Raw genomic sequence first — 26661 nt, 5'->3', positions numbered from 1 at the left:
CCCATATAAAAATCAATAAATAAAATATCTTGTGAACAAACAGTTGTGTATTCTCTCTTTCTTTAGTGTGTGGGCTTCTCCTAGAAAAATGAAAGAGTTATTATTGGGGAAGAAAAGCTAGTAAGGCTTATAAATTCTATGGCCAAGAGAAAAAAAAGCCAAGATGTTCTGCATCTTTGATTTATTCAGGATATTTTTGTTCCTACAGTGTTTAGACTGAACATATATATATTTTTTTATTATTGTACTTTAAGTTCTAGTGTACATGTGAACAACGTGCAGGTTTGTTACATAGGTATACATGTGCCATGTTGGTTTGCTGCACCCATCAACTCATCATTTACATTAGGTATGTCTCCTAATGCTATCCCTCCCCCAAACCCCACCCCTTTATAGGCCCTGGTGTGTGATGTTCCCCTCCCTGTGTCCGATGTTCCCCTCCCTGTGTCCATGTGTTCTCACAGACTGAACATATTTATTCTTTTATAATAAAAGATTAAAGATGATTAAAGTTGCTGCTGAAATACATTATTATTTGGGTTTGGTGAACACTTTCACATGTGAATGAGTGGGTGCACACACAGTTATGATTGTAGAGTCAGAAACTTCCCTAGTCGTTAATAATGAAAAGTTAGGACTGACTGACTTGTTGGTTTATTTCTCTAAGGTTTCTGTTGTAACCATGAAAAAAGTTACAATGTAAAATGTCATAGAAAACATAGATTAACTACTTTTAATAAGCATAAAAATTAAAATTGTTTAGCCACAAATTCTGTAATTAACTAGCAAAATGATAGATTAATACGTCAGTTTTCAATGGAATTTCTGTTTTCAATGTAGTATATTTTTAAATCTAACTAGAGACTATTACCATATTTATGCTTGTTGTTCATTAAAAAAATGAAATTGTTCTTTTATTTACTCTTTCCTACCCCAAAGGACTAATTATTGTATTTTGCCTTAAAAATTTTTAATTACATGGAGTGTCAACATCTGCCACTAAGCTGCCATAATCACATTGCTGTGAAAACAATGAATTTAATCATTTGTCCTCTCTTGAAAACTGCCTCTTAGAAATCTTCTTCGAGAGAAGTCTTTATCACAATATATTCCTTAGCCATGGTCATCAAAATGATTTTGGGTACCTGTATCAGAATTTCTGGTGAGAAGACCTTGGACTCTGCCCTTTCAACATATTTCCAAGCGCTTTTTACACCCAATATTATTTGAAAAACACAAAGGCCTATTTTTTTATAGAGCCAGGTACAGAACATAGGCACTGTACATTTTCAATTTCTATTTATGTTATGTCTCTTTAGAGTTATACTTTGCATTACCTTTAGTCATTCAAATAAACACAATAAATGTATCTTGGAATACGTCACAATTCAATAATCATCATAGAGTTAATTACTGTGTTTTTTTCACAGTTCCAAACAGAACTAGAGTTTACTGACTTTGTAGAACCACTTCTTGCCTCCTAATTTTCACTTAAGGAGTAATTTCTTGAAACCTTGATATTTCTAGAAATTGCTGAGTCTATTTTTCTCTTAGTGCAGAGGAACATTATTCTAAATGCTCCCAATTTCTCTCAACCCAACATTTATCCTCCTAATTTTATTCTAGGAGAAAAGCAAACATTTGTGCACAGAAGCATTGTAGTAATTTTTGTGAATGGGAAAGAGAAGGGTCCACCAGTCTGCAGAGGATGGGAGAAGGAGAAATGTATCCGAAATCTCCCAGAGTGGTGACCCTTTTGATGCTTCTGTTACTGTGCTAGTTATTCTTTTTTTTGTTTGTTTTGAGACAGAGTCTCACTCTGTCACCAAGGCTGGAGTGGGGTGGCACGATCTTGACTCACTGCGATCTCCACCTCCTGGGTTCAAGTTATTCTCCTGCCTCAGCCTCCTGAGTAGCTGGGACTGCAGGGGCCTGCTACCACACCTGGCTAATTTTTTGTAATTTAGTAGAGATGGGGTTTCACCATATTGTCCAGGCTGTTCTCGAACTCCTGACCTAGTGATCTGCCCACCGCCGCCTCACAAAGTGCTGGGATTATAGGAGTAAACCACTGCGCCCAGCCTGTGCTAGTTATTTTTTAGCACAATTTCCACACTTAACTTGTTAAGATTGTTATCACATTCCCATAAGGGGGACAAATAGATATTAAAAAGGTCTTTCTAATGCCTGTATTGTCTAAACAAAGTAGTTTTCACCTTAATGCTTTGTCTCGCTCACTGTCTCATATCTTTCTGAAATAACCTTCCTTAGGACTGATGTTTTCCAAGTATTGTCTTAGAGCAAAGCTGAGTTATTAATGTACATTTCAAGGGGGTTCCTGATGCATTTTTCCTTTATGGTATCATAACAAAAACCCCTAAATTGTGAAAATATTTTATGATTCTTTTGGCCAAGGAAATGCTACAAGTCTTGTTCAAATCAAGGGAACATACTTCATAATATATGGTTCATGGATGGTTTGTATACGGGTCAGCACCAAGCTGATGTTTATTTGGTCTTACATTTGCTATTATTCTCCTCATAAAAATGTAATACAGGAGTAACCAAATTCAGCCGACTAATCTTTTACAAAAGATCTCTAATCTGTTAACTCCTAATGTAAGTGATGATGACTGTCTTTAAGCTTGGAGCAATTTGAGATTTTTGTTCTTTATCCAGGCTGCTTATTACATGAGTTGTATTAGTAAAAGTGTTAACTCTCAGAGATTAAGAGAGTGAAGAATATCTGAGCTCTTTGCAAGTTCTGTGAAACTCTGTAACATACTTCCTTGTGGGATAATGACAATGTTTGATTAAAAAAAGCTTTTCGACAATTCTGAGGACAAATTTATATCAAGAAGCTCTAAGGAGACATAACTGTTTATAAAAACTAAGGAATGTGAACATAATTTTGTAACAATACACATCAGAAATAAACAAAAAATCTAGCATGAACAGCTATGCCAGTAATTAATAAGTAAACAGGTTGTATGGTTAACGGGCAAACAATTAAATTATTTGTTTCCTAGGGGCATGTAATGAGATTGTTATCACATTCCCATGAAGGGGACAAATAGATATTAAAAAGGTCTTTCCAATACCTGTATTGGCTAAGGCCAACAGCTAATTCAATAGATTCGATCAAAATCACTACTTCTTTCACTGCTGCTGATTTATGACTTTGGTTGTTGTTAGTCATCACTCATTGTGGTTTGCTTTCCAGTGCTCATAAATTATGCCTCATAAATAAAAAGATACAATCAAGGGAATCATATCAATTCATCTACAACCTTGGAGTACATTTTCCCATGGCACTCACGCTAATGCCTTCTTAAAGGGTAGCTTGTCATAGGTTTTGAATATGTTTGAATAGCAATATGCTGAAATCTTCTTTGCCGGAATCATGGTTAAAGAATGTTGGCGAAAAAGACAATGCAATGAATTTGAAATTACATGATTACAAGATTGTTTTATTTCATGAGTAGCCCTGCAGGCTCCAGTTATGAAGGAATAATGTGCTGAAAAGCTCTAGGTAGCTATTTATTTAACTGTCTACCTATCTGATTTTCTTTCACCATCAAATGGATGTTTTCCAGCATCTCTATCTGCATAGAACCTTGCTGGATACAATACAGTCACACTTTTACAGACACAGTCCTGTTTTCCAAGTTCCCTTCATCTAAAACACTTTGGATTAGGCAAGATAGAACCTGATTTTAATTGATTTCTGGGACCCAGGGAAAGAGGGTACGGCAGGACATTGTCTTGCTTTCCATGAGCACTTTTGAAGTTCAGAGACGTGAAGCTACTGGAAAAATAACAAGACATTTCCCATGCTAGAAATGGGTGTCTTGTCGCTACTGCTTCTCATACCGCCTTGCTCTTTGGAGCCATTTAATACTTGTGAATATGGTTCTCCTCTAATATCTGAAGAAGGGAAAACTGACCTAACACTGTGAAATACTGAAATTTGCCCTGATTTTTTTTTTTTTTTTTTTTGAGACAGAGTCTCTCTCTGTTGCCCAGGCTGGAGCGCAGTGGTGCGATCTCGGCTCACTGCAAGCTCCACCTCCCAGGTTCACGCCTTTCTCCTGCCTCAGCTTCCTGAGTAGCTGGGACTACAGGCACCTGCCACCCCACCCGGCTAATTTTTTGTATTTTTAGCAGAGACAGTGTTTCACCATCTTAGCCAGGATGGTCTCGATCTCCTGACCTCGTGATCCACCTGCCTCGGCCTCCCAACCCTGATTCACTTTTAACAATAGAACTAAATAATCCAAGTTTGGAGTTATCACATGCTTTTTTTTTTTTTTTTTTTGCTTATATCTGCTCTCCCTAAGAGGAAACAGGAACCCAGCCCCATCCGGCTCTCATGGAGGATACGTGAAAGTAGTTTTGGGGTTTATTGAGCACTTACACTTTTGTAAGTGTATTCTATGTACTAATTTTGCATTTTTCCTCCCGACAATCCTATATGGTTGGTATTATTATCCCCACTTTACACATGAGAAAACTGAGGAACACAGAAATTTATGCAACTTGGTAAGTGGTAAGGCTGGCCTTTCAATACAGATACGTGACATAAAAGCCCAAACTCTTTACACCTTCCTATATAAGGCCATTAAAAGAAGGCCTGTACACATCTTCCACATGGGTGGGTTGCTGCCCTGGGCTTTTCATAGAGTCCTGCATGGACTGGCTTTTTCTGTGGAGGGTAGCCTAAAAGTGAGACAGGGGAAACTATCACAAACAATGTGACATCCGTCTCTGGTGCCACTTATCATGCTTTGAGCAATATTGCATATTACACAGAAGCAAGTACTACTCATATATTTCATCTTGTTCAAACATGTGTAAATGCATTGAAATTCCATTATGTTCTCTGCAATAATGACTATACCCTAATGTATATAGCATTAAAATATATACTTTATCCACAATAAGTTGCTAGAGGAAGCTAAGATCACAATCACCAATTGTGATTGACATCTCCATGAAGGATAGTAAATTAGGTAAGACCATTTATCATCCATGAATTCAACACATATTGATTGAGCCATTTCTATATGCCAGATGCTGTTCTATGAGCTGGGGATACAACAGTGAACGAGGCTGGCATTAACATCCTGGTGAGGAGAGGCAATCAATAAAAACACAAATAAAATAAACAGGTTAGGATATATGCTAGAAAGGAAATGATGATATTGTAGGGTGATATACACAAGGTGATATAGCAGAAAATGTTGGCTTATCCAGGAGGTTCTCTCAACAGATGACCATCAAGCTGGGAAACAATTGGCAGAAGGTACCAGATGAAGATCTGAGGGAAGAGCATTCTGTGGAAAAGAAAAGCATGTGCAAAGGCCTTAGGGCTAGATCCTCAAGAAGGCCATTGTGGCTGACCTTAGTGAGTAAGGGCCAGAAAGCAATGGGATGAGGACAGAATTGGACAAAAGTGAGACCATGAAAGTCCTCATGGAAGTAGAGAGGAGTTTGCATCTTATGGAATGGGGGAAGTAGGGTTTGCAGTAGGAGAGTGACTTTATTTGGTTTTCATTTTACAAGAATGCTGGATACTGAACACCTTCTATGTATTTATATATTAAATCTTACTTTTTTTTTTTTATAAGTGACAATACTCTAGCCTTAAAGTCAACTTATTTAAAGTTCACAGCAACTTTCCTGGGGTAAGTTTTTTGTTGTTGTTGTTGTTGTTTGTTTTTTTAATCTCAATTTTACAGATAAGAAAACTGAGGTTTAGTGAGTTTAAATTACTAGCTGAAGATCCAAAATTGATAATTCATGGAGCCCAGATGGCAACCCTAATCAGTCTGTCTTCACAGCGTCAGGAATTTGTGCTCCTGATGGGGGTGACTTGAAGAAGCTGAAGTTCAGCAGAGCCACCATTGAACTTGGGGTCAGAAAGTCAGGACTTGAGTTCTGACTCTGTTGCTTTCTGACTAGGTAATTTGATAAGTCATTCAGGTTCTTGATTATGCTAAGAAATAATAACACCTACCCCATAGGACTATTTTAAGATTTACATGCAATATTGTTTCTAGAAATTTCTGAGGAATGGGGTAGGGGATGAATACATTTATAAATATTTCATCGATTTTTGAAAGTCCCAAAGCTGCATACAAATGCAATTTGGAGGTAACTGTTGGGGTAGAATTTAAGAAACCAGTCTTTGAACCTGAAACTTAAGGTTCAAATTTGAGTCCTTCAACTTATCAACTCTATATGCTTGGGCATGGTATCTAATTTTTCAATGCCTCATGTTTCTCACCTGTAAAACAGTATCAGTAATAACACCTATCTCAAATGGTTGTATAAGATTAAATTAGTTAATATACATGCAGTTCTTAACACAGCCCTTAGCACACAGCAAACCCTAAATAAATAATAGTGATTACTATCACATTATTTGTGTGAAAAGACAGGAGAGAGTGAGTTAACAGTTTGGGGGATCTAGTGGGGCTAGATAGCAATTCTGCAACTCACTTCTGGATTCGAGTTAGTTGTTATGCATTAATAAGATTGGAAAACCCTCCACAGCATTTGGAATTTAGCCCACACCTCCCTCTGTATCTTTCTTCCAGGTACTTCTGTACTCTAGAGCTTTGAGGGTTAGAGTAAATAAAAGCCTGGCTTTTCAAAAATATTGCTCTACATTGAAATTTGTTAATTGGGTGGCTTCTCTACTTTGTCTTATTATTAGTTAAAATTTCTCAAAAAGTCCTCAAACATGAACAAAAGAAAAAATTAGAGCAATTCAATGGATTCTTTAGAGAAAAGAATTTTATTACTGGTTTCCATTAGAAATATGCCTATAGGAATCAAAGAGAGAACTGTAGTTTTCTAGATGCTTATAGGCATCTTAGTAATGATCAGATCCATCAACAGATAGATAAATCAATTAACAAGAAGAAGTCTCAACTATGATCTTACAAATTACCATTTAAGGCATCCGACTTATTTGAATGTGTTAACATTTTTGTTTCTACCTGCAGATTAGATGGCTTCATATATCCTGAGATGTTTATTTACAATTTAATGGTAATATGCTATTGGTTCAAGTACTTAAATACAATCCTTCTTAAGTCTTCAAATTTACTTAGTGGTTCATCAATAATCATAGAGTGACAAGCCAAAGCTGGCCAGGTGATCCTCTAGCCCAGAAAGGATTCTACTGGTAAAGGCACTGTTATATATTGGTTGAGAAGCAGCATCATTCTGAGTGTGGAGGACGAGCTGGTTTTTCCCCAGATCCATTCTCTGCCTTTCTCTGGCTTGGTCTGTACCCCGGAAGGCTGACTTTATCAGACTGCCTCACCTGGAATCTTTTCTCCTCTGTCTCCTTTCCATTAGGGTTTGATCAAAGGGAAGAGAGAGTTCAGGTTCTTTGTTTCTCCTGCTCCTCTCTTTGGCACTGCATGTTGACAAGGCTGAATTTCCTCTCAATGACCCACTTTCTTCCACTGTCCCTGCAGGCCTAGAAGGTAACAGCTTCTGGCTCTTCCTACTCCCTGGGTACTTCAACATCCCTTATTGATTCTCTTAATTCTGCCCACATCTCCATAAATAGCCTCTTCATTAAATTTTCTTCAAATACCCTTTGAATGTGACATATGTTTCCTGCTGAGATCCCGATTGATACAGTGGAGAACATTTTGAACCATTACACGGGTACCAATAACAGTAGGTGGGCTAAGAGAGGCTTCTAAACATAAGGATGGAGATTTAGAAAGGGATTTCTTTTTGTAAGACTGAAGGAACAGAGAAATGGTGCCTCTTCGTGTCTCTGTGGAATGATTTTAGTCAAGTACCTCTTTAATATCAAGGTGCCACCTGTCCTGCACAAAACCATCTGGCTGGAGAGTAGAATAAGAGTGGCCTTTAGAGTTTGGTGTGGAAATCGTGTTGTCCCTGAAGATAAAGAAGCTGCTTCTTCCTCCCTGGGTTTGTTTTGCCATCACTCAGATCTTGCAAATATCAACGTTCCTAGCCATATTTTTATGGATACATTATTCATAGGCATCTTTATTTGTCTTATCAACTATACTTTAAGTCCCTGAAGGGGAGAGTGTATGGATTTTAGCCTCCTGCCTCAACCCTAGTAACTAGGTATACACTTTGAACATTGTAGGTGCTTAATAAGGACAGGTTATTAAATACTCAATTTATAGGATAAAGGAAAATAAGTAAAACACATCTTATCCTTTCCTAGATGTTTTTACAGGACCTAACTTTCAGGTGATTTTGGGAGCCTTTGTTTTCATGGCCATCTGAAGAGCCACGAGGGCAGGCTGGAATTACACATTATCTACATTCAGTTGAAAGGCATTCTGTTGTGTTTAGCATTTTGTTTCCAGCAAACAAGCTTCCAACACAGAGACAGGAAGATCAATATCATCTTAAGTGAAATATAAATCTGAGTTGCATCTGTATGAGGGTGAGAACCAACCCATCTTCACATGGATAACTTGTCTCAAAGGCACCATAAAGATTGCCAACAATAGAAGCTTTAGAATAAAGTCCTAAGGGTTGCCATGAGAGATGGAACAAGAACAAAAAGAATTAGAGCATGCTCCTGAATGTGCTCACACCCACAGGTAGAAATGATCTCCCACGGGAACAAAAGGCTTGATGTGAAAAATGATCAGGCCCCGGGCCTAGTGGCAGTCTTCAGTTTTCTATATGTGGAAATGTCCCAATGGCCTTCAGTTTAAGCTGTGCACTCAGGCCCTAAAGTTTTAGAATAAATACACTGCCTGAGTCAGACAATATCAATAAATCATTTAAAACCTTGAGCCATGGGAGTTGGGGTGGGCGTGGGGAGCTTAGTTCTCGTGGGAGAAATTAACCAGACAAAAACCTCCATGCTGGTCGGAAATACGTTAGTGAGATTAATACCTAATTAAACGCAAGTCCAAAACTAAACAGAAAACATGCTCAATATGTTTTCTCTAAATGTGATATAGAAAAGGGATGGGGTAAGGGTGACAGCAATAGAAAACAGGCAATGCAAAGCAAGTAGCTAATTGCAGAAAAGCAGAGTCAGACTATCAGAGTTTGGAATTTTAGTCATGGGTATGTGGGTAAATTACTCTTTTTCTGAGAAGACAAATGGCAAGGACGAGGAGGGCTGAACTTCCTAGTGGAAGGAGTATCACACCTTTAGAGTATAGCTATATACTTTTTAAAATATATTAGTGAATAAATATGTTAGGTTTCAATGAGAGATACAACTAATGATATTTCCATATGTCCATCTTGGTGATGAATAACCATAGATCCGTTTATTATCTGAAGCTGATTTCATACATCACTTGCATCAACACAACTTAAAGCTAAATACCATTAGAAAATTCTGTTGCTTTGGGTCAGAATTAATTTTGTCAGGTTTTACAAACTGTAGATTACAAAAAACCAATCAAGAGAAGATAAAGTTTGATTAGAATTTCTAAAAATTATATGCCTGTAGCTTACTAGTACTCTGCCCATAGAATACAGAGCTGGAGTGTGCTTCCTTTTATAGATGAGTGCTATGAACTGACTGTTTTTGTCCCCTTCAAATACATATGTTGAAGGCTAATCTTGAATATGATGGTATGGAAGCCTTTGGGAGGTTATTAGGTTGCATAGGGTGGAGCCCTCATGAACAGGACTAGTGTTCTTCTACCTGCTATATGTGGATATAAGGAGAAGACCATTATCTGCAAGCCAGAAGGTGGCCCTCACCAGACACTGCATCTGCAGGTGCCTTGACCTTGTACTTCCCCGCCTCTAGAACTGTGGGAAATAAATGTTTGTTATTTAAAGCCACCCAGTCTATGATATTCCATCATAGCAGGCCTAATTTATATTATAAGGAAAGGCCCAAAGAGGTTAATGTGCTCAAAGATCCAGAAGTAGTGAGAGAAGGAGTAGAAGATGTTGGTCTTTCTCCCTCCCACTTCTAACTCATCGCCGACCATTTGGTAGCCTATGGTGGGGGCTGGTGCAGGGAAGGCCTCCATAGTACCTCTGGCAGTCTTTAGGCAGCTGCCACTGGCAGCAACTGTGAGGATCCCCTTCTGTGTCTCCTCCACAGCCCTTCTTTCCATTCTCTTGTTTGGGGACAGTGTTGGTCTGTTAGAAAGCAGCAGACTGCCATTCTGCATGGGCTCCTGCAGCACTAGCCCTAAGTTCAGACCCCATGCCATGAGTCAGAGTTTCCTCTAAGGCTGACCTACTGCTTCTCAGTCACCCAGTCACGAGGCGCCAGAAGCCTTCAGAGACCCTGAGTGTGCGTGGGCGCTTACCGCAAAAATCTGTCAAAGTGAGGAAGTTTCAGGAAAACTAATTAAGTCACTGACAGCGTGATTCAGTGAAAGGGGGGGTGGTGGCGGGCCCTATCAAATCTGTGGTGAGTCATTGCCTTAAGCAAGAGTATGAATATGAATGCACAATTACTGAGAGCTATTCATTATCCTCGGCTCACTCCCCAAGGGTAAAAACCAAAATGTCTTAATGGAGTAGACTCACACCCAGGTCCCTCTCAAAGCCTGTGGGAAAAATATTGTCTTAATTTGCTGCTAAACAGTTAAGAACTCCTCCACATATAATTTGGAGGTTCACACTGCATGTATTAGAATAGCCCAATTTTGAAAGGGTTGAAGATAGAAATGACTACTGTCTTTAAAAAAATCTTCTTGGATTTGTAAATATTCTGTAGCACAAGCAAGACTGTGATCTCTGTTTAAGGAAGAGGTCTGTGCAATGGAAGAATTTTATTTAGTACAGATGCATCTCATTTATGCATGGAACATACATTCACAGGGTTGTCTGAGAATTAGATTTTGGTAAACTAAGTTGCATTAGAAATTCACAGAGAATGTTTGTTTTCTAATGGGACCCTGCAGTGCACTCTGTAAAGCCACCAACTCATTCTTGCGGAAAACAAGAAAAAGTAATATTCCTAATTTTTTGATTCATATTTTAGATCTCACTGGCTTTATTAAAGCTAATCCTCCAGAGTGTTATCCTTCAGAATCCCAGAATTCTGGAAGCTATCCTGAAATGACTCAAACTAGACAAATCCCCTGTTTTAAATGATGGTGAACTTTACTCTTACCACCAAAGACCGGACCTCCCAAGTAAGAAACAAAAGAAAATAAAACAACAATAACAAAATCCAAATAAAATCCATGAGGCAGATTAAAATAAATTATATGAGTAGCTGAGACATGGACTTCGTAAATAATATATTCTGTTCTCCTTTCTAGTTTCACATCAAAACAATAGGACCCTTCTTTAGGAAAGCCAGGATAGACCAACGTCAATAGGCTATCATCAATGATCATCATGTAAATTAGGCACTTGTGGGGAGCTGGCTTCACTTATTTGGGCTGTTTATGACAGTTTAGGCTAGTGATTCTCAACCCTGGCTGCACAGGAGAATCACCTGGGAATCTTTTGAATCGCACGTATTCACAAACCCATCCCAGAATCAGAACTACAGGGGAATGGGGACTGGGTATCGGCACCCAGAATGTTGTGAAATTTCCCCAGGTGATTCTAATGCGCAAAGCTGAGAACCACTGATTCAGAAAATCACCGCTTGAAAATCAGACTTAAGTAGCATAGCAGCAATGTCTCACCCTCTGAGGCAGTATTTCCAAAAAAAGTGGGTTGTGGACCATCCAGGCTGCTTGTTAAAAGTACAGGTTGCTAGGCTGGGCGCGGTGGCTCATGCCTATAATCCCAGCACTTTGGGAGGCTGAGATGGGTGGATCATGAGGTCAGGAGATCGAGACCATCTTGGCCAACATGGTGAAACCCCGCCTCTACTAAAAATACAAAAAACTAGCTGGGCATGGTGGTGTGTGCCAGTAATCCCAGCTACTTGGGAGGGTGAGACAGGAGAATTGCGTGAACCAGGGAGTCGGAGGTTGCAGTGAGCCGAGATCACACCATTGCACTCCAGCGTGGCCACAGAGCGAGACGCCATCTCAAAAAAAAAAAAAAAAATACTGGTTGCTGGGGTCCCTTCCCATACCACCCAGGAATCTGCCCTTTGAACAAGCTCTTAGGTCCTCCACTTGTACTGTAAACAGTGGGGATGCTACCTTTAGGGCATTCCATATTGAAGTATTGGTGAACACTTAGAAGGTGCTTGTGATATCACATGGATCTTGCTCACCTTCAAAGGAGCTAGTAACCAAGCTGGTTATATGAATTGTGGTGAGGTGAGTGACATTTGCTGCTCATTTAATTTCCCTCTTTGGTTTTCTGCAGTGAGTAGCTCCTCCCTCTCTATAAATATCCATTTCTCCAGATATTTCCTGACCCTCCTGCCCATCAGAACTCATCCATCACTTTAGGAGGCCGAGGTGGGTGGATCATGAAGTTAGGAGTTCAAGACTAGCCTGGCCAAGATGATGAAACCCCATCTCTACTAAAAATACAAAAAAAATTAGCCACTCATGGTGGTGGGCACCTGTAATCCCAGCTACCAGGAGGCTGAGGCAGAGAATTGCTTACACCCGGGAAGCGGAGGTTGCAGTGAGCCAAGATCGTGCCATTGCACTCCAGCCTGGGTGACAGAGTGAGACTGTGTCTCAGAGAAAGAAGAAGAAGGAAAAAAAAAAAAAAGAAGAAGAAGGAAAAACAAAAGAACTTATCCATGCAATACCCTCTTCTATCACTGGCCAACTGATAGAATGAGTTGATTTAGACTAGTGAAAACTGTCTTGTTCTTTTCACATAACTAAATTTTAACAACTGCCTTCAATGATTTAACTCAAAACCAGAAATGAGTACAATGATGTAATGTAGTGTAGGAAGGTGGTGGGGAGCCCCATCTGACACTTGCAAGGCACACCATGTGGGTGGCAACCTCCCCAACTATACATCCTCATGATCTTCTGATTAATCCTTCCACACTGCTAGGAAGTTTCTCAGGTCTTTGTTTTTATTCCCTACAATCTACAGTTACCTCAAAAACACACCCCTCTGCAGAAGGGTCAAATCACTGTCAGTTGTTGGGTGAGCAGATTTATATAGGACAATGAAGGTGTTTTCAAAGGCAGCTTGCAGATGAAGTAACCCTCAAGAGGTTTTGAGAGCAATGCAAATTCATCACAAATACAAAAATGCTCTTTTGTTAAAGAAAAATAAATTGTTTCAGTATATAACTTCCTAAATGACTTCTGTAGGATTACTTAGGGTCCACATAGACTCAATGTTTACACAGGCTAAATGAAACTAATATTTTCTGATCATTTATTTCAGCATTTAATCTATGCTTTTCAAAATATTATTTTCCATAAGAACTGGGCCTTTGGGCTAAGCCAGATTTTGATTTTCTTTGTTTTCTATCCTTATGTTGTAACTACACGGGATTAGCTAATAAATAAAAATTGGAGATCAAAAACCAAATTAAACACTTTCATTTGAGTGAGATGAGTATGGAGGAGGAGTGTAACACCGAGCCGATAGTAACAGTTACAAAAGAAACCACACAGCCTAAGGTTCTTAACTTGTCTCTCCTCTGAAATGTGGGTCCCTTGGTTCTTAGTCATCCTTAGTGCCTGATGAAAAATCTGACTAGAGACAAGACACATGCTTGGAGCTTTCCATTCCATAGAAAACTGGGATGGGGCCTGGCACAGTGGCTCATGCCTGTAATCCCAGCAGTTTGGGAGGTCAAGGCAGGCTGATCACTTGAGGTCAGGGGTTCAACATCAGCCTGGCCAATATGGCAAAACCCCGTCTCTACTAAAAATACAAAAAAAATTAGCCTGGTGTGGTGGTGCACGCCTGTAATCTCAGCTACACTGGAGGCTGAGGCAGGAGAATTGTTTGAACCTGGCAGGCAGAGGTTGCAGTGAGTTGAGATCTCGAGATCTCGCCACTGCACTCCAGCCTGGCTGACAGAGCGAGACTCTGTCTCGAACAAACAAACAAACAAAAACTGGAATGAGACTTCTACAGATCATGTGACCAGAATTTAACCCAGTGACACAACACAATACCAGAGAAAGTTTGTGTTTCTTATATATGGGTCATTAAGTTGCGTTTAATTAGCGACTGAAGATTTTATGCTGATTTCATCCAGCTCTCTCACGAAGGTACTATTTTTATTTGTAAGGGAGACTAGATAATTGATAGTTTGATAACGTGACACTTCTCAATAAAGGTAATGAGAAAAGAACAAAAGGGCAGGCACATAGGTTCTGGCTGTTTCTAACAGTGTTACGTTTCCGATGGTGGCATCAGTAAGTATTTTGTTCCTTTATGACATAAACCACAGTTCTTATCCTAAACCCTTGGGGGCCTGATGTGTTTTAAAATAATTTTGTTTTTAGATTTTGAAATAGGATAAAATGTATATACTGTATATTTTGTAATATCCATACCATGATCTGATTAGCCATCTTATAATAAAGCAATATTTTTGTAGCAAAACATATAAATATTCATATTAAATGGGATAAATAAATACTGTAAATAGTCTCAAGTCTGTTTAGATTGGGTTTTGTTGCCAAATGACTTGTGGCAAAGCAAGAAAATACTTTTAAGAGATTTTTAGACTTGGAATTGCAAACAAGGGATTACGGATTTATATCTGTGTATTTTTCCAAACCATTCGAGAATTTATTTGTATTTTCAAATCTTATTAATTCGGTAATTTGTCCCATACATTATTGTCCTAAAATATTCTTTTCATGCTTAAAATGTTCCCTGTATTCACTGTACTCATTGATTTGGTCACTATCTTTTTGGTGACTTATTTTTATTATTTCATGTTATAATAAGCTTTTTAAGGCTCAGTTTCCTCTTTTAGAAAATTTCTGTTGGCATTGTTCCCGGCACTTAAGTGCTTACATCAGTCAGTAAGCTTTCTTTGACTGCAAGCAAGAGGCACTGATTCTGACTTAAGCAAATGAGAATTTACTGTGAGTATATGGAATTAAAAGAACGGTTGAAGAACCATGCTTGGAAATAGCAGGGAAAAGAAAAACTTTTAGATTGAGGTTAGGGATATTTTATCAGGACTTCTCACCTCCACCTTTTAAAATTCGGAGTCACTCTGCTGAAGATCAAGCCCCAGGCAAATCTGAGGGGCTGAGCAGCTCATGTGCCCACCCCTTGGCTAGGAGACAGCCTGACATATTGATTGACACTCCCACCACGCCTGAGCAAAGGGTGGGGGAAGCACATTCTCCCACAGGAAATGAGGTTGTTATCACAAGAAGAATGCAAATGGACTCTGATGGCGAAACAAAACAAACCTAACAGAAGTCCTCCATAGAATTCACCATACTTTCTGAATATTATTCTTAATTCTTGGCTTTTTAAGAATGCACAGTCTTATTTTTTTAGGCCATCCTCAAAGAAAACTTAAGTCATCGCCATGGGCAGGTTAGTTGCATTCCTCTAGATTTTTTTCAACATTCTGTATCTTTCTTGAGCACCGAGGCTAGAGATGTTTGCTATTTGATTTTATTTTGGTACAAGTAATGAGTTATTTTCAAAGTTATGTTTTAATAAGGAGTATCTCCTACCAAGGCAACACTGACAGAGGGAATCTTAATGGCAGAAACCACTTTACTAATAAGAAATGCAAATTCACCTGGAATCTACTTAAGAAAAACAACGTATATAACATGGCTTAAAAACCAAGAAAACGAAAAAGGCAATGAACGTGGTTTTTCCTCATTTACCACTTAAAAATTTTTAAGGAATATTATTATTCTCCTTAAGTCCCACATTTCTTTATGTGCCTTTTCAAATTGCGCACCATTTTTACAGGCAGGTGCTGATGGGTGCAAACAATCAGCTTGAATTGTTTATAATACATATTTCTTACCTGATACTCATACTCTGTGAAAGGCAATAGTTCGGAATCTATAAAAGAGGTTGAGCTTCCATTATAGATTAGGACTGGATTGGATTTTCCAGGCTGAGTTGCTATTTGTCTTCTGTATAATTCGTAATACAAAACTTTTCCATTTGGCTGCAGCGGTCCTGTCCACAAAAGGGAAACAGTTGGCTGGAATCCTCCTGGAGCCATTTGTACCTCCAGATGTGGAGGGGGTTGCATCAGAGGTGCAATCTCAGGGGTCTGTATGAATGTCCAGTCACTTGATGCACATCCCAGGGTGGTGCACGCTTGAATTCGTATTTCATACCTTCAGGACATAAGGCAGAAATTAGTGATTTTCAGCAAAATAGATTTTCATGGGAAGAATCTTTAAAACACCAGGCCTTAAAAAAAAAAAAAGACAAGCTTACATGTATTCTTATTCACAGCTAACTCTTAAGAATAACAAAGTTGAGAATGGCTTGAACCCGGGAGGCAGAGCTTGCAGTGAGCCGAGATTGCGCCACTGCACTCCAGCCTGGGTGACAGAGCAAGACTCTGTCTCAAAAAAAAAAAAAAAATTATATTTCCATGGAAATTTTTGAACAATCAAAATCCCCCTGGCTTTCTAAACTAAAGTTCCTGATCTGCTTGAAAGGGGTGAGTACAATTCTTCCCCTAAACAAAGATGTATGGAATAAATAACTCTCAAGATTCTTTCCGGCATGAAAATTCTGGTACTCTTCAGAATTACTTAACATAGCAATGAAGAATGCAGACCTTAGAAAGTATGAAGCAGTTCTCAGCAGTCCTGGACTCCTCCTACCTTTGCAGCTAGAGCTAAATGATCCCCCAGGAATGTTTCCAGGTCATGAAGGAACATCATGGAATTAAGGTCTCAGTGGTAATAAATCCCCTAACCTGATACCTAACATCTTAAAACAGGCTCCCTTACATGACACAAAGACCTTGCGGGGCCAAAGTTAACCCAACTACACACCAGATTATCAATCATGAAGACACCTTATCACCATCCAGTTAAATTCAACTAATCAATTATGTTTTGCCTCATAGCTGGTCTCTGCTGCTTGAAAAGGTCTATTTACATAGCAGGGACTTCTCCTTTCCAATAAAATGCATTTTTGTGAGTATTTAGTGTCTATGGCTGTAAATGAGCACTTTTTTCTCTATTCCCAACCACCATTGATTTTAGGACACCTTCAATTTTCCCTCAGGCACCCAGCTATCTTCTTTCTACCTTTATTCCTTTTAGTTCTAGCCTTTTCCTCTTCTATTTTCTACCTCCCCTCTTTGCTCTTTGAATCACTGCTTTCTGTTCTTTTACTTGCTCTTTCTCTTTCACCTTTTTGCTTTCTTAATTACACCTTTTTCGCTTTGTGACTTATTTTATTCCCACTTTCTTCTCCTCCCCTGGTTCTCGTCTCATGCCCATCTCCACCCATGACAGGGCTACCAGTTTATTGGTGATCAAATCCATAGCTGTGTATGGTAGATCTGACTTCTAAGCAATACTGTGAAGTCAATTTTGATTTCCCACATAAAGATTATTCATTTTTCTGGGTTATCTGTGGTAGTTTCTAAATTTTGGGCTAGATTCCTTCTGCTACTTAGGACATTCCCAGGCTATTTCTTCTTACTGACCAGCTGGGGGTGCTGAAAGGAGGACACACACATTTGCAATATTCAGTGAACATTAATCCACTAAAAACAAAAACAAAAAGCCACTCATGAACTCCAACTTCATATAGAAGTGATACCCTGTTTTATGTCAATGTCACTTACAGATTCAGTTAGAGTGGATCATGAAGAGATTTCTCTCACATTCTTAAATAACCTTGCAATTTATCAGATGAATTAAACTTTTTTTTCCAGCCTGGAAAAAGCATTCCTTTCATGCCTGGACAAATTCTTTCACCTCTAGAAGACTTTTTGAATAAGAGTTTCAAAAGGGAGCAAATTGATACGATTTTTGAAAGTTGGAGGTACAGTCAGGTAAAGAGGAAGCCAGTCTAGAATATACAGCTCTGCAGCTACAGTGGGCCTTTTTCATGCCCTGAATCAGTGTAAGGTAATATAAAAGCCAACTCACATAGCATGTGGATTAGCTGCAGAGGATACCTGAGGAAGTTTTAATTACTGTTTAATATTTAATAGACCCTAAATAATTGTCATGAGTAGATGCATAAGACCATGAATGTTTCATTTAAACAGCACTATATATCAGAGGTAATTATAGGAGGATCTAATCTGCACATCACTAGATCACAATAATAGCTGAATTTTACCTATGGTAGTTGGAAATCAACACTCTTTCAGCCTTTAATTTTTTTGAGTGATTCTGTTCATTTTACTAAATTTTAAGCATAAAATGTCTTTTATTACCCTTCTCTCTGGGGATGTAAGTTACTTAAAATGTGATGGGGAAAACTGCCAAACAATTATTTAAGCAATGGGCAAGATTCTTTTGTGTGGAGAACAACGCACTTCCATGCATGTCACAGAGCCCAGATGGGACCGCTAAGAAAACATGAGCTAGTAAAGTGGCACTGTCCTGAGAAACCATAAGAAAGTAGAGTCAGAGAAGCCTTATTATTCCCAGAAGAAGTGCTGGATTTGATAAGAAGGCTCTTCACAAAACAAATTTTGTTTTAGTCTAACTCTGGCTGGTAATTGCGCTCATTGATTGGCACTTTTTAACCTTAAAATAATACATCATTTTCTTCACAGTCTGGCCAAATGACCCTATCAGGGCTGTCAGAACTGTCCAGGGGCCTGCGTATTTCCAGGGGGACTAGCCTCATCTCTGTCCTACTTATTTCAGATACCAGGATGCATTCCAAACCTTTCTGAAACACTGACTCTCAAAACATCACCTGCAAGAATTCTGCTCTCTGGAGGTTATGTAAGCAGGCTTTGCTTGGATAAGGATGTGCTTTGTCTACTATGCATGTTTAGGTGGATGGAGGTTGGGGACACCATGCATCCTATTTTTAGAGTCTTCATTAGAACTGACCAAGGGCTCAGGCAATAGAAATGTCAGTGGCTCACTCTCAGAAAACCGAGACGCGGCTACCTACCTGTGAAATGGCTTCAGCTGGTTTACTACATATAACTGCGTATCAAAAGAATTGTGAGTTGTGTTTATGTGTATGATTTTAGTTTCTCTTTCAAATAGTTCACGGATGAAGAGGGTATAGTTGATGATATCACCATTTGTTCTCACTGGAGAGTCCCAATTCACTAAGATCTCCTGAGGACCCCTGGCCTGCAATTTTGGAGGTTCCATCCCTGAGGGTGCTGAGGGGCTGGTTCGATCTTTGACAAGAGGACTCAAAACACCCCCTTGGCTGTTGTTGGCAGTTACTGTGTAGCCATACTCCACACCTGGGGTGAGAGTGAAATCATGATAGTGTGTTTCCAAGCCTGTATATACAACGGTTCCATTCCTCCTAAGTTCATAACTTCTGATCTGGCCATTTGGGTTTCTTGGAGGTTTCCAGGTGATTTCTATTGATTCTGAGCCTGTGACTTGCAATGTTGGCGAGTCCATGTTCTCTGGCAGAGCCTCCATTGTCCAGGCAGATTTTGACACACTAGCTGTGCAACCTCCATTCGTGCAGGCTACAAGGGAGAAGTTATACTGAGTGTAAGGCTGCAGGTGGGAAACCAGCAGGCAAAGGCCCTGGCCAGCAAGGGACTCCTTATTATCATATCTAACTAAATATTTAGTGATCTTTCCATTTTGCACTGTGGGCGGTGACCAACATACATTCATTTGAGTGGCACTGATGGCCCAAAGATCTGGAGGGCTGACTCCTGATGGAGCAGCCTCTAGAGTTGTGATGCTGGTGGGTTTGCTGGTGGAGCATCCTCCACTCGTGCAGGCTTGGAGTGCATAGCTATAGGTGGAAAAAGGAAGAAGCTCTTCATCAGTGTAATTGAAAGTCACAGGATCAAAGCTAAAAGCATAGAGCATTTCATTCCTTTGAAGCCTATAGGACTGGATAATACCATTAGACTGTTCTGGTGGGATCCAGGAAATCAGCAGTTTCTGGGGATTCATAGAAACATAGGATATCACAGGTGGAGAGAGACCTTCTGGAGGCGCTTGCAACGTCCTCACCACATTCCAGGAGCTACAGGTATGCCCAGCTGAATTCCAAGTGTAGATTTTATATTCACACTGCGTCCACGGTTGCAAACCTGTGTCATTATACATAAATGTATTCCTTTCAGTGTTATATTCTGTGAAAACAATTTTCTCATTGGCCTGGATTGTCTGATTTCCCCAAGCTTTTCCCTCGAAGCATCTGCGAATCACTTCATAGCGAATTATTTTTCCGTTTGGGTTAACAGGCTCAGACCAGCTCAGCTCAACACTGGTGGACTTCACAGAGTGGACAGTAGGAGCCAGCTGAGAGTCTGGAGGGGCTTCATCTGTCCACAGAGGCTGGGGCGCCGAGTGTGCACAGCCTGCTCCGGTGCAGGCCTCCAGGGTCAGTGTGTAGAGAGTGAAAGGATCCAGACGGCGGAAGAGAAACTGACGATTCAAACCAGAGTATTCCAGGAGCCCGTCACTGAAGATGTTGTATGTCTACAGAAGGACAGAAGCAAAAGGGATAACTTGCAGCATGCAATCTCTTTGTGTAGTTATTTAGCCCCTTTTTAACCTTCACCCCCTTGTTCCTTATTTTGATGACCCTAATTTAGAAGAAGTATTTTGATATTAATTGGGGATATGTGATTTTTTTCAGTTAACATAAGGCCCACAGAGAGACAAACAATGTTTTTCTTTGCCTTTTTCTTTTCTTTTTTTCAGTTTGGGAAATACATAAGCATTTATCTCAAAACTAAGGGCTATTGAACCTGATTCTTTGACTTAAATGGTATTCACAAGGTTTCTCCTATTTGTATTTTTTTTAAAGTAGAGAATAGTATTAAAATCTCCTGTTTTATAGATATGAACTGCTTCTGATCTCATACTGACTAAAGTAGGGTCTACCTTCGACGGCATTTGCTGGGAAACAGAATTACAATGCTTAATCATTTGCTGTTACAGAGTGCCAGGGCTGAAAGAGTTTGCGTGTGTGTGTGTGTGTGTGTTTAGGCACACAGACACCTATATTTTATACATAAGTACAAATATCCATACATATATATGCATGTACATATACACATGTATATAAATCTTTATGACTAGGAGATGGAAAAAACACCCTGTTTTCTCTTGCAGGCTATGGAAGAATTGATTGCTCCTTTGGGGGCAAAGTAGTCTTTTGTTCTGGAAAAAAACATCTGAGTGCTTATTATACTGTACAAATGTAGAGCAAGTTTTCATCCTTGTATTATTCATTCTTTTTGAAAGATGGGAAGTAAGTTAATCTGAATGCAGGTGTTTTTGAACAGTGATTTTCCAACCTTTCCCTGCTCCAACAAACCTGAGAGAGATGACACACTCCTATCGATGACTCCCTATCATGGTGACTCTCAAGAGGGGACAGGACATATTTTACAGCCCTTGGAAGGCACACCCTTGAAACATTCCCAGGAGTGGTTCTTGGGCAAGCTTAATTTAGACTAAATTGTTAATATACTCCATTTTTCCCCTAAGATCACATAGCCTAGAAGTTTGGAAATCTCTTTATGTTGGAATGTTGTATGTTGGTGTGATTTTCTTGTTGAGGACCCAGGCAAGACCACCCCCATGTGGGAAGGGGACTGCCATATCTTCTGAAGGGAGCGTAGGTTCCATAGCTAGCTTGCAGCCTCTGTGACAGCCCCCAGCACCCCTTGCTGCCCCTGATATTCACCCGGCAAATCTCTAATTAGTGTAAAATTTAGCTTTCCCTCTATACTCAAGCTCTGAAATGGGTTTGTAGAAAAACACCCAAACATTTTTATTGGTCTCACTTTAAACTTCTAACCATACATTTTAAATAGGCAATTACGAATTTGTAATCCTATTTTATTCCCTCATGCTTTTGCTCTGTCATTTTCCCAGGTGATTATTTCATATTTCCTCCTTTCCCCTAACCACCAACACCCTCTTCCCTCCCTCACCATTGATTGATTGTTGACATAACCATATAGTTCATTGAAAATAGAAGCAGTTAGAGAAGAATGCTTCCATGTTATATATTGACCGCTCTATCCATGTGAATCTAGACTTACATGATTTGCCTTTCCTCCTTTTGCTATGAATGAAATATCTCTGTCCCTACTGAAGGCCGCCTAAGCGCTGTATCCCATCCCTTCCTCCTTCCCCAAGGTCTCACTACTGCCGTTATTCTCATTATCTCCTACATCACCAGTTTATCTCCCTCTACTGGTTATTTCTAATCATGTTTAAATGTACTCTAGTATTTTTCAATGATTTTAAATAAAACTTCCCCATCCCACAGTCTCCACCTATTGCTCCATTTCTCTGCTTTTCTTTTCATCTAAATGGCTTTAATGAGTTGCTGTCCTAATTTCCTCCCTTGCCATTCTCTCCTCAAACAGCCATGCCAACCAGGGTTCCCATTCTACCACATACTCTCCTTGTCAAGATCACAGTGACCTCCTCATTCCTATACTCGGGGTGGCTTCTCTGCCCTCATTTTCCTTCTGCTCCCAGCAGCATTTTGGCATATTTTCTCTTCTCTTTTTGGACACTCCACTCATGTACTCTTCCTTCTAGCCTAGTTCCCTCTTATCAGTCTTTGCTGGCTCTCTTTCCTCCTCTTGACCCCCACATTTATGCCTCAGGGCTTGATCCCAGACTCTCAACAGGTTGAGTTACATTCTCTCCATAGCTGATCTCCTCTGGCACCGTAGGTTTATATAACATCCACCTGCTAATGGATTCTGAACATTTATCCCAGCAAAGAACTCTCTCAGGAGTTTTAGACTTGTACCTCACACTATCTACTTGCTCCTTCTAACTTGTTCATCTTCCAGTCTCCCCTTCCTCATCAATAGCCCAAAGCCTAAACCCAAAGTCATCCCAAAGCGCTCCCTTTCCTTCATGTCTCTCATTCAGCTCATTAACACATTTTGTTATCTCTATCTTCTGAATGTATCTTCAATTCACCTATAGTGCATGATTTCACAACTGCTACTCTAATTTGACCCACCTTCAATTCTACCTTGAAATCTTCAATAGTTCTCAAACTCCATTGGTCCTTATAGAGCCCATTTTCCACAGGGTAGCCAGAGTGATTTTTAGAAACATAAATTTGATCATGATATTCCTCTGCTTAAAGCCTTCAGTAATTTTTCATTGCACTTGGAACAAATTCTAAACTCTTTACCACGGCCTACAAGGTTGGGCACAATCTGTCTCCTACCAGTCCCTCCAACCTCTTCTAGTGCCATCTTTCTTTCCCCCAAATACTTCATACACACTAGCTTTTTTCTCTTTCCTTGAATACACCAAGTTCATTCCTGGCTTCAGGCCTTGCATTTGCTATTCATTTTGTCTGGAACATTTTGCCCCCATACCCTCACATGACTAACTCTGTCTTGTCATTCAGGACTCAGCTCAAATGTCAACTTGATTCAAATGATATTCCATTCTAAAATAGCCTGAGCAGGCATAATTACATTATTCTATTTAATTTTCTTTATAGCATTCATCGCTGTCTGTAATTCCCTTGCTTATTTATTTACTAGCTTATTGTTTGCTTTTCTGTACCCCCACCATTCATATACTCTGCCACATTTATTCACACGGACACACACACACACACGCACGTGCACTCACACACGGTCTGTAACATCAGGGAACTTGACTGTCTTGTTCACTCTTGAATAAGTATATGGCACTTAGTAGAAGTATTTCACCAAATATTTGCTTAGTATTTGGTGAAATGTAAATAAAGATCCAAGGAGTCAATATTCTTATTGTCAATCATGCCAGGAAGAAGCAGATGCTCTCATGGCTCCAAATACCCACAAGGAGAAGTGCTTTGAGGGAAAAGTAGCTTTCTTTTCCGATGGGTGCCTTAGGGCCGTGATTTGGATTTTAAGGTCATGAATCCTAAGGCTCAAGCCTCTTGCCCCAGGGGGGAGAAGTCTGGCTTCTGTCCACATGAAGGCAGGCTGGTGGGAAGCAGCTTGCTACTGCTACTTGCAGCAGGCCTTGAAGCTAGGCAGAGAGGCAGCTCACAGAGAGGCCCACAGGATGGACCTGGGCCTGTGAGCTCTAGTTACAGTTCTTAGTTATTGCTGCACGTAATTTCCTGCTGTCATCCCTTTCTTAGGGTTTTCAGGGAGGCTTTATTAAAAGTAACAGCTTAGTCTCAACCCTGTGATGTGGAATTGATGTGGGAGTCTGCCTCTTGGAGAAGGAGTGCCAAAGGAAAGGGTAGTGTGTCTACAGCAGCTGCAGGCTGGGGGACTCTGCAGTCCCAGCCCACAGAAGGTAGTTGATGAGGGCCTAAGAGATGGACCATGGCCAGGAGAGACTGGAGGTAAAGGCAGTAGCATGAACTAACAGGTATGTCTGCCACCATCCTTGGGGAGAAACATCAGAGAGGTAGACGAGGGCTGGCTTTTGTGTGGCTGAAGGTTCAAAACATCAAAATGCAGGCTATTCATGAAAATACAATCTCCCCTGTACTCATGGGCTGGCAGAGCTTGAGATACGTATATGACATTTATAACATTGTTTCTCACAGCTACATACAGAAGTTGGGAAGTTAGCAGACACCTGTGGCTTGCTTAATGAGCTCTGTTTGAAGCATAAATTAGGCAAGTCTTAAGCAAATAACTGGGTAGGGTAATTCAGGAGGCAGTAAGAACACAGTCATTTAGAGTTCAGTTCTGATGTGAGTTCCTGGCTTCAAATCCCAACTCAATTACTTACAATGTAGGCTTGGGCAGTTACTTAGCCTGCATATGCCTCATGAGGTTTGGTGGTACCCACCTAGTAGGGTTGATGTGAGGATTAAATGAGATAATCCATGGAGAGCATTTAGCTCAGTGTTGGGTTCATAGGAAGCATCACACATCTAAGCTAGTTTTCTCTGATCTATGATTAAGTGCCTGGAGGAGCTATCAAGGAGAATTAAACAGGCTGCAAAGGGAGTTTTCCCACAGTGACTTGATGGCATGTCAGGGCTCATCTATTTGTCTGGAGAACACCAAACATAATTTCTTACGCAGGGTAAACATTACCTTAATCACACCATTGGTTCTCATAGGCTCTGACCACTGTAGTAGCAATGCCCGACCATTCTCTTTCTGTTCTACTGTGAAGTTTCTCAGTCCACTTGGGGAAGATTCTAAGGTTTGAATCAGAGTCCAGGGGCTTAAAATTTCTCCTGCATGGTTTGCAGCCACGACACCAATGCGATATGTTGTGAATGATTCTAACCCAAACAGGTGGGCTTGATGGCTTGTTCCCTGTAAGAAAGTTAACAGTTTAAGTTGTTTTTTTTTTTGAAACTGACAATATTGCTGGAAAGTCATTCTCTGAACCTCATGGCCAAAGCACGTAGGCAACAGCAGCGCAAACACTACAGCAGAGATTTGAATTATCATTAAGAGAACAATGCATTTCTTCTTAATCTTGTTCACACCTTGAATATATTACCCAATGTTGTATGATTTCAGACACTCAGAAAGTGGACCAGACAGGATCCTTGACTTTTCAGTGCTTGCAGCCCAAAGTGTGTGATATATAAACATTAAAAAAAAAAAACAAACATGATGCTTCAGATCAGTGCTGCATCCAGCTCAAAATGGAAATCAGTGGTATCAAGCTGCATGTCAGAAACTGGGATAATTGCCTGCCAGGTTAATATTAAGGGTTTGGAGAGTTAAAGTGAACACCCCTAATTTCCAAATACCCAACACTATCTGTTTGTACACAAGACTCTCCATCTTCCCAGTCTCCCTCTCTCATTCTCTTGGCATGTATATATATCTACGAATTCAATAAAACAAATAAACACAAGAAAACAGTAACAAGCCAATTCAACTGTACATGTACAAACACCCTTAGAGAAGTCTATTATTAATATAGATATAAAAATATTTTCATTTGTTAAAAGCACCATAAGTAAAACTATGAAACCTACCAAAAGTAATTGTTAGCTAGGCTTGGAGAATTTGGTCTTTGTTGCTTTAAAAGAAAAGAAAAAAGGGATAGCCAAATTAAGATTTTTTAAAATTTGTTTGTTAGTTTTTCTGCTTGGAGAGCAGCATTAACATATTTGGCATAACTAAACTGGAGCTAAGAATCCTAATGTTTCTAAAGGCCCTGGGGTGCTCTTTCCACATCTGGACTGAAAGGATATGTCTTTTTAAAGTAGGAATTATGTCTGCAAGTGGGGTAGTAATGTGTTCATAGGTAAACACACACACACACACACAAATACACACACACACACTAGCATTTTCTGTTGTGTACCATCCCCATTGGGTATAAGAAATCATGAGAAAGTTTTGACTGGGTTAGTAGGATATTTACGTTCAATGATCTGCTTTGGTTTATTAGATGTTTGAATGTGGTACATGGTCTTCAATTGTCTTCTTTCCTTGATGAGCAAGGGAGGAAGAATATAAAGTGGAGTAGTGAAAGTTATTTCTGCAAGTAGGTACCCAAGAACATCAGAAAAAATTATGTGTGGGGACATCCAAATAACATTTTGGATAAAATCTAAAACAAGATGACAAAATCAAACATTTTTTTCCAAACACACTGGTTAGACAAAAATAAAGCAATGTAGAAATAGGTTTTGGTGCTGTTTTCTGACATTATTGGCTGTATATTTTAACTGTGTTATTTCTTGTTATGTGTT

At 39.7% G+C, this 26661-nt stretch overlaps 1 protein-coding gene across 1 annotated transcript in view; it reads right to left on the bottom strand.

The window, feature by feature from the left end:
- The window catches only part of USH2A (usherin), a 793063-nt gene that overhangs the window by 29849 nt on the left and 736553 nt on the right, over positions 1-26661 (bottom strand). Inside the window, exons 61-63 of the mRNA XM_054484303.2 lie at positions 25034-25261; positions 18952-20468; positions 15860-16181 (exon numbers count right to left, since the gene is read on the bottom strand). Of these exons, the coding sequence (XP_054340278.1) occupies positions 15860-16181; positions 18952-20468; positions 25034-25261 (2067 nt within the window). The remainder of the gene's footprint in view (positions 1-15859; positions 16182-18951; positions 20469-25033; positions 25262-26661) is intronic.

This window comes from Pongo pygmaeus, chromosome 1 (assembly GCF_028885625.2).
Source record: "Pongo pygmaeus isolate AG05252 chromosome 1, NHGRI_mPonPyg2-v2.0_pri, whole genome shotgun sequence".
NCBI classification, from domain to species: domain Eukaryota; kingdom Metazoa; phylum Chordata; class Mammalia; order Primates; family Hominidae; genus Pongo; species Pongo pygmaeus.
This window is presented reverse-complemented; position numbering and strand designations above follow the sequence as displayed.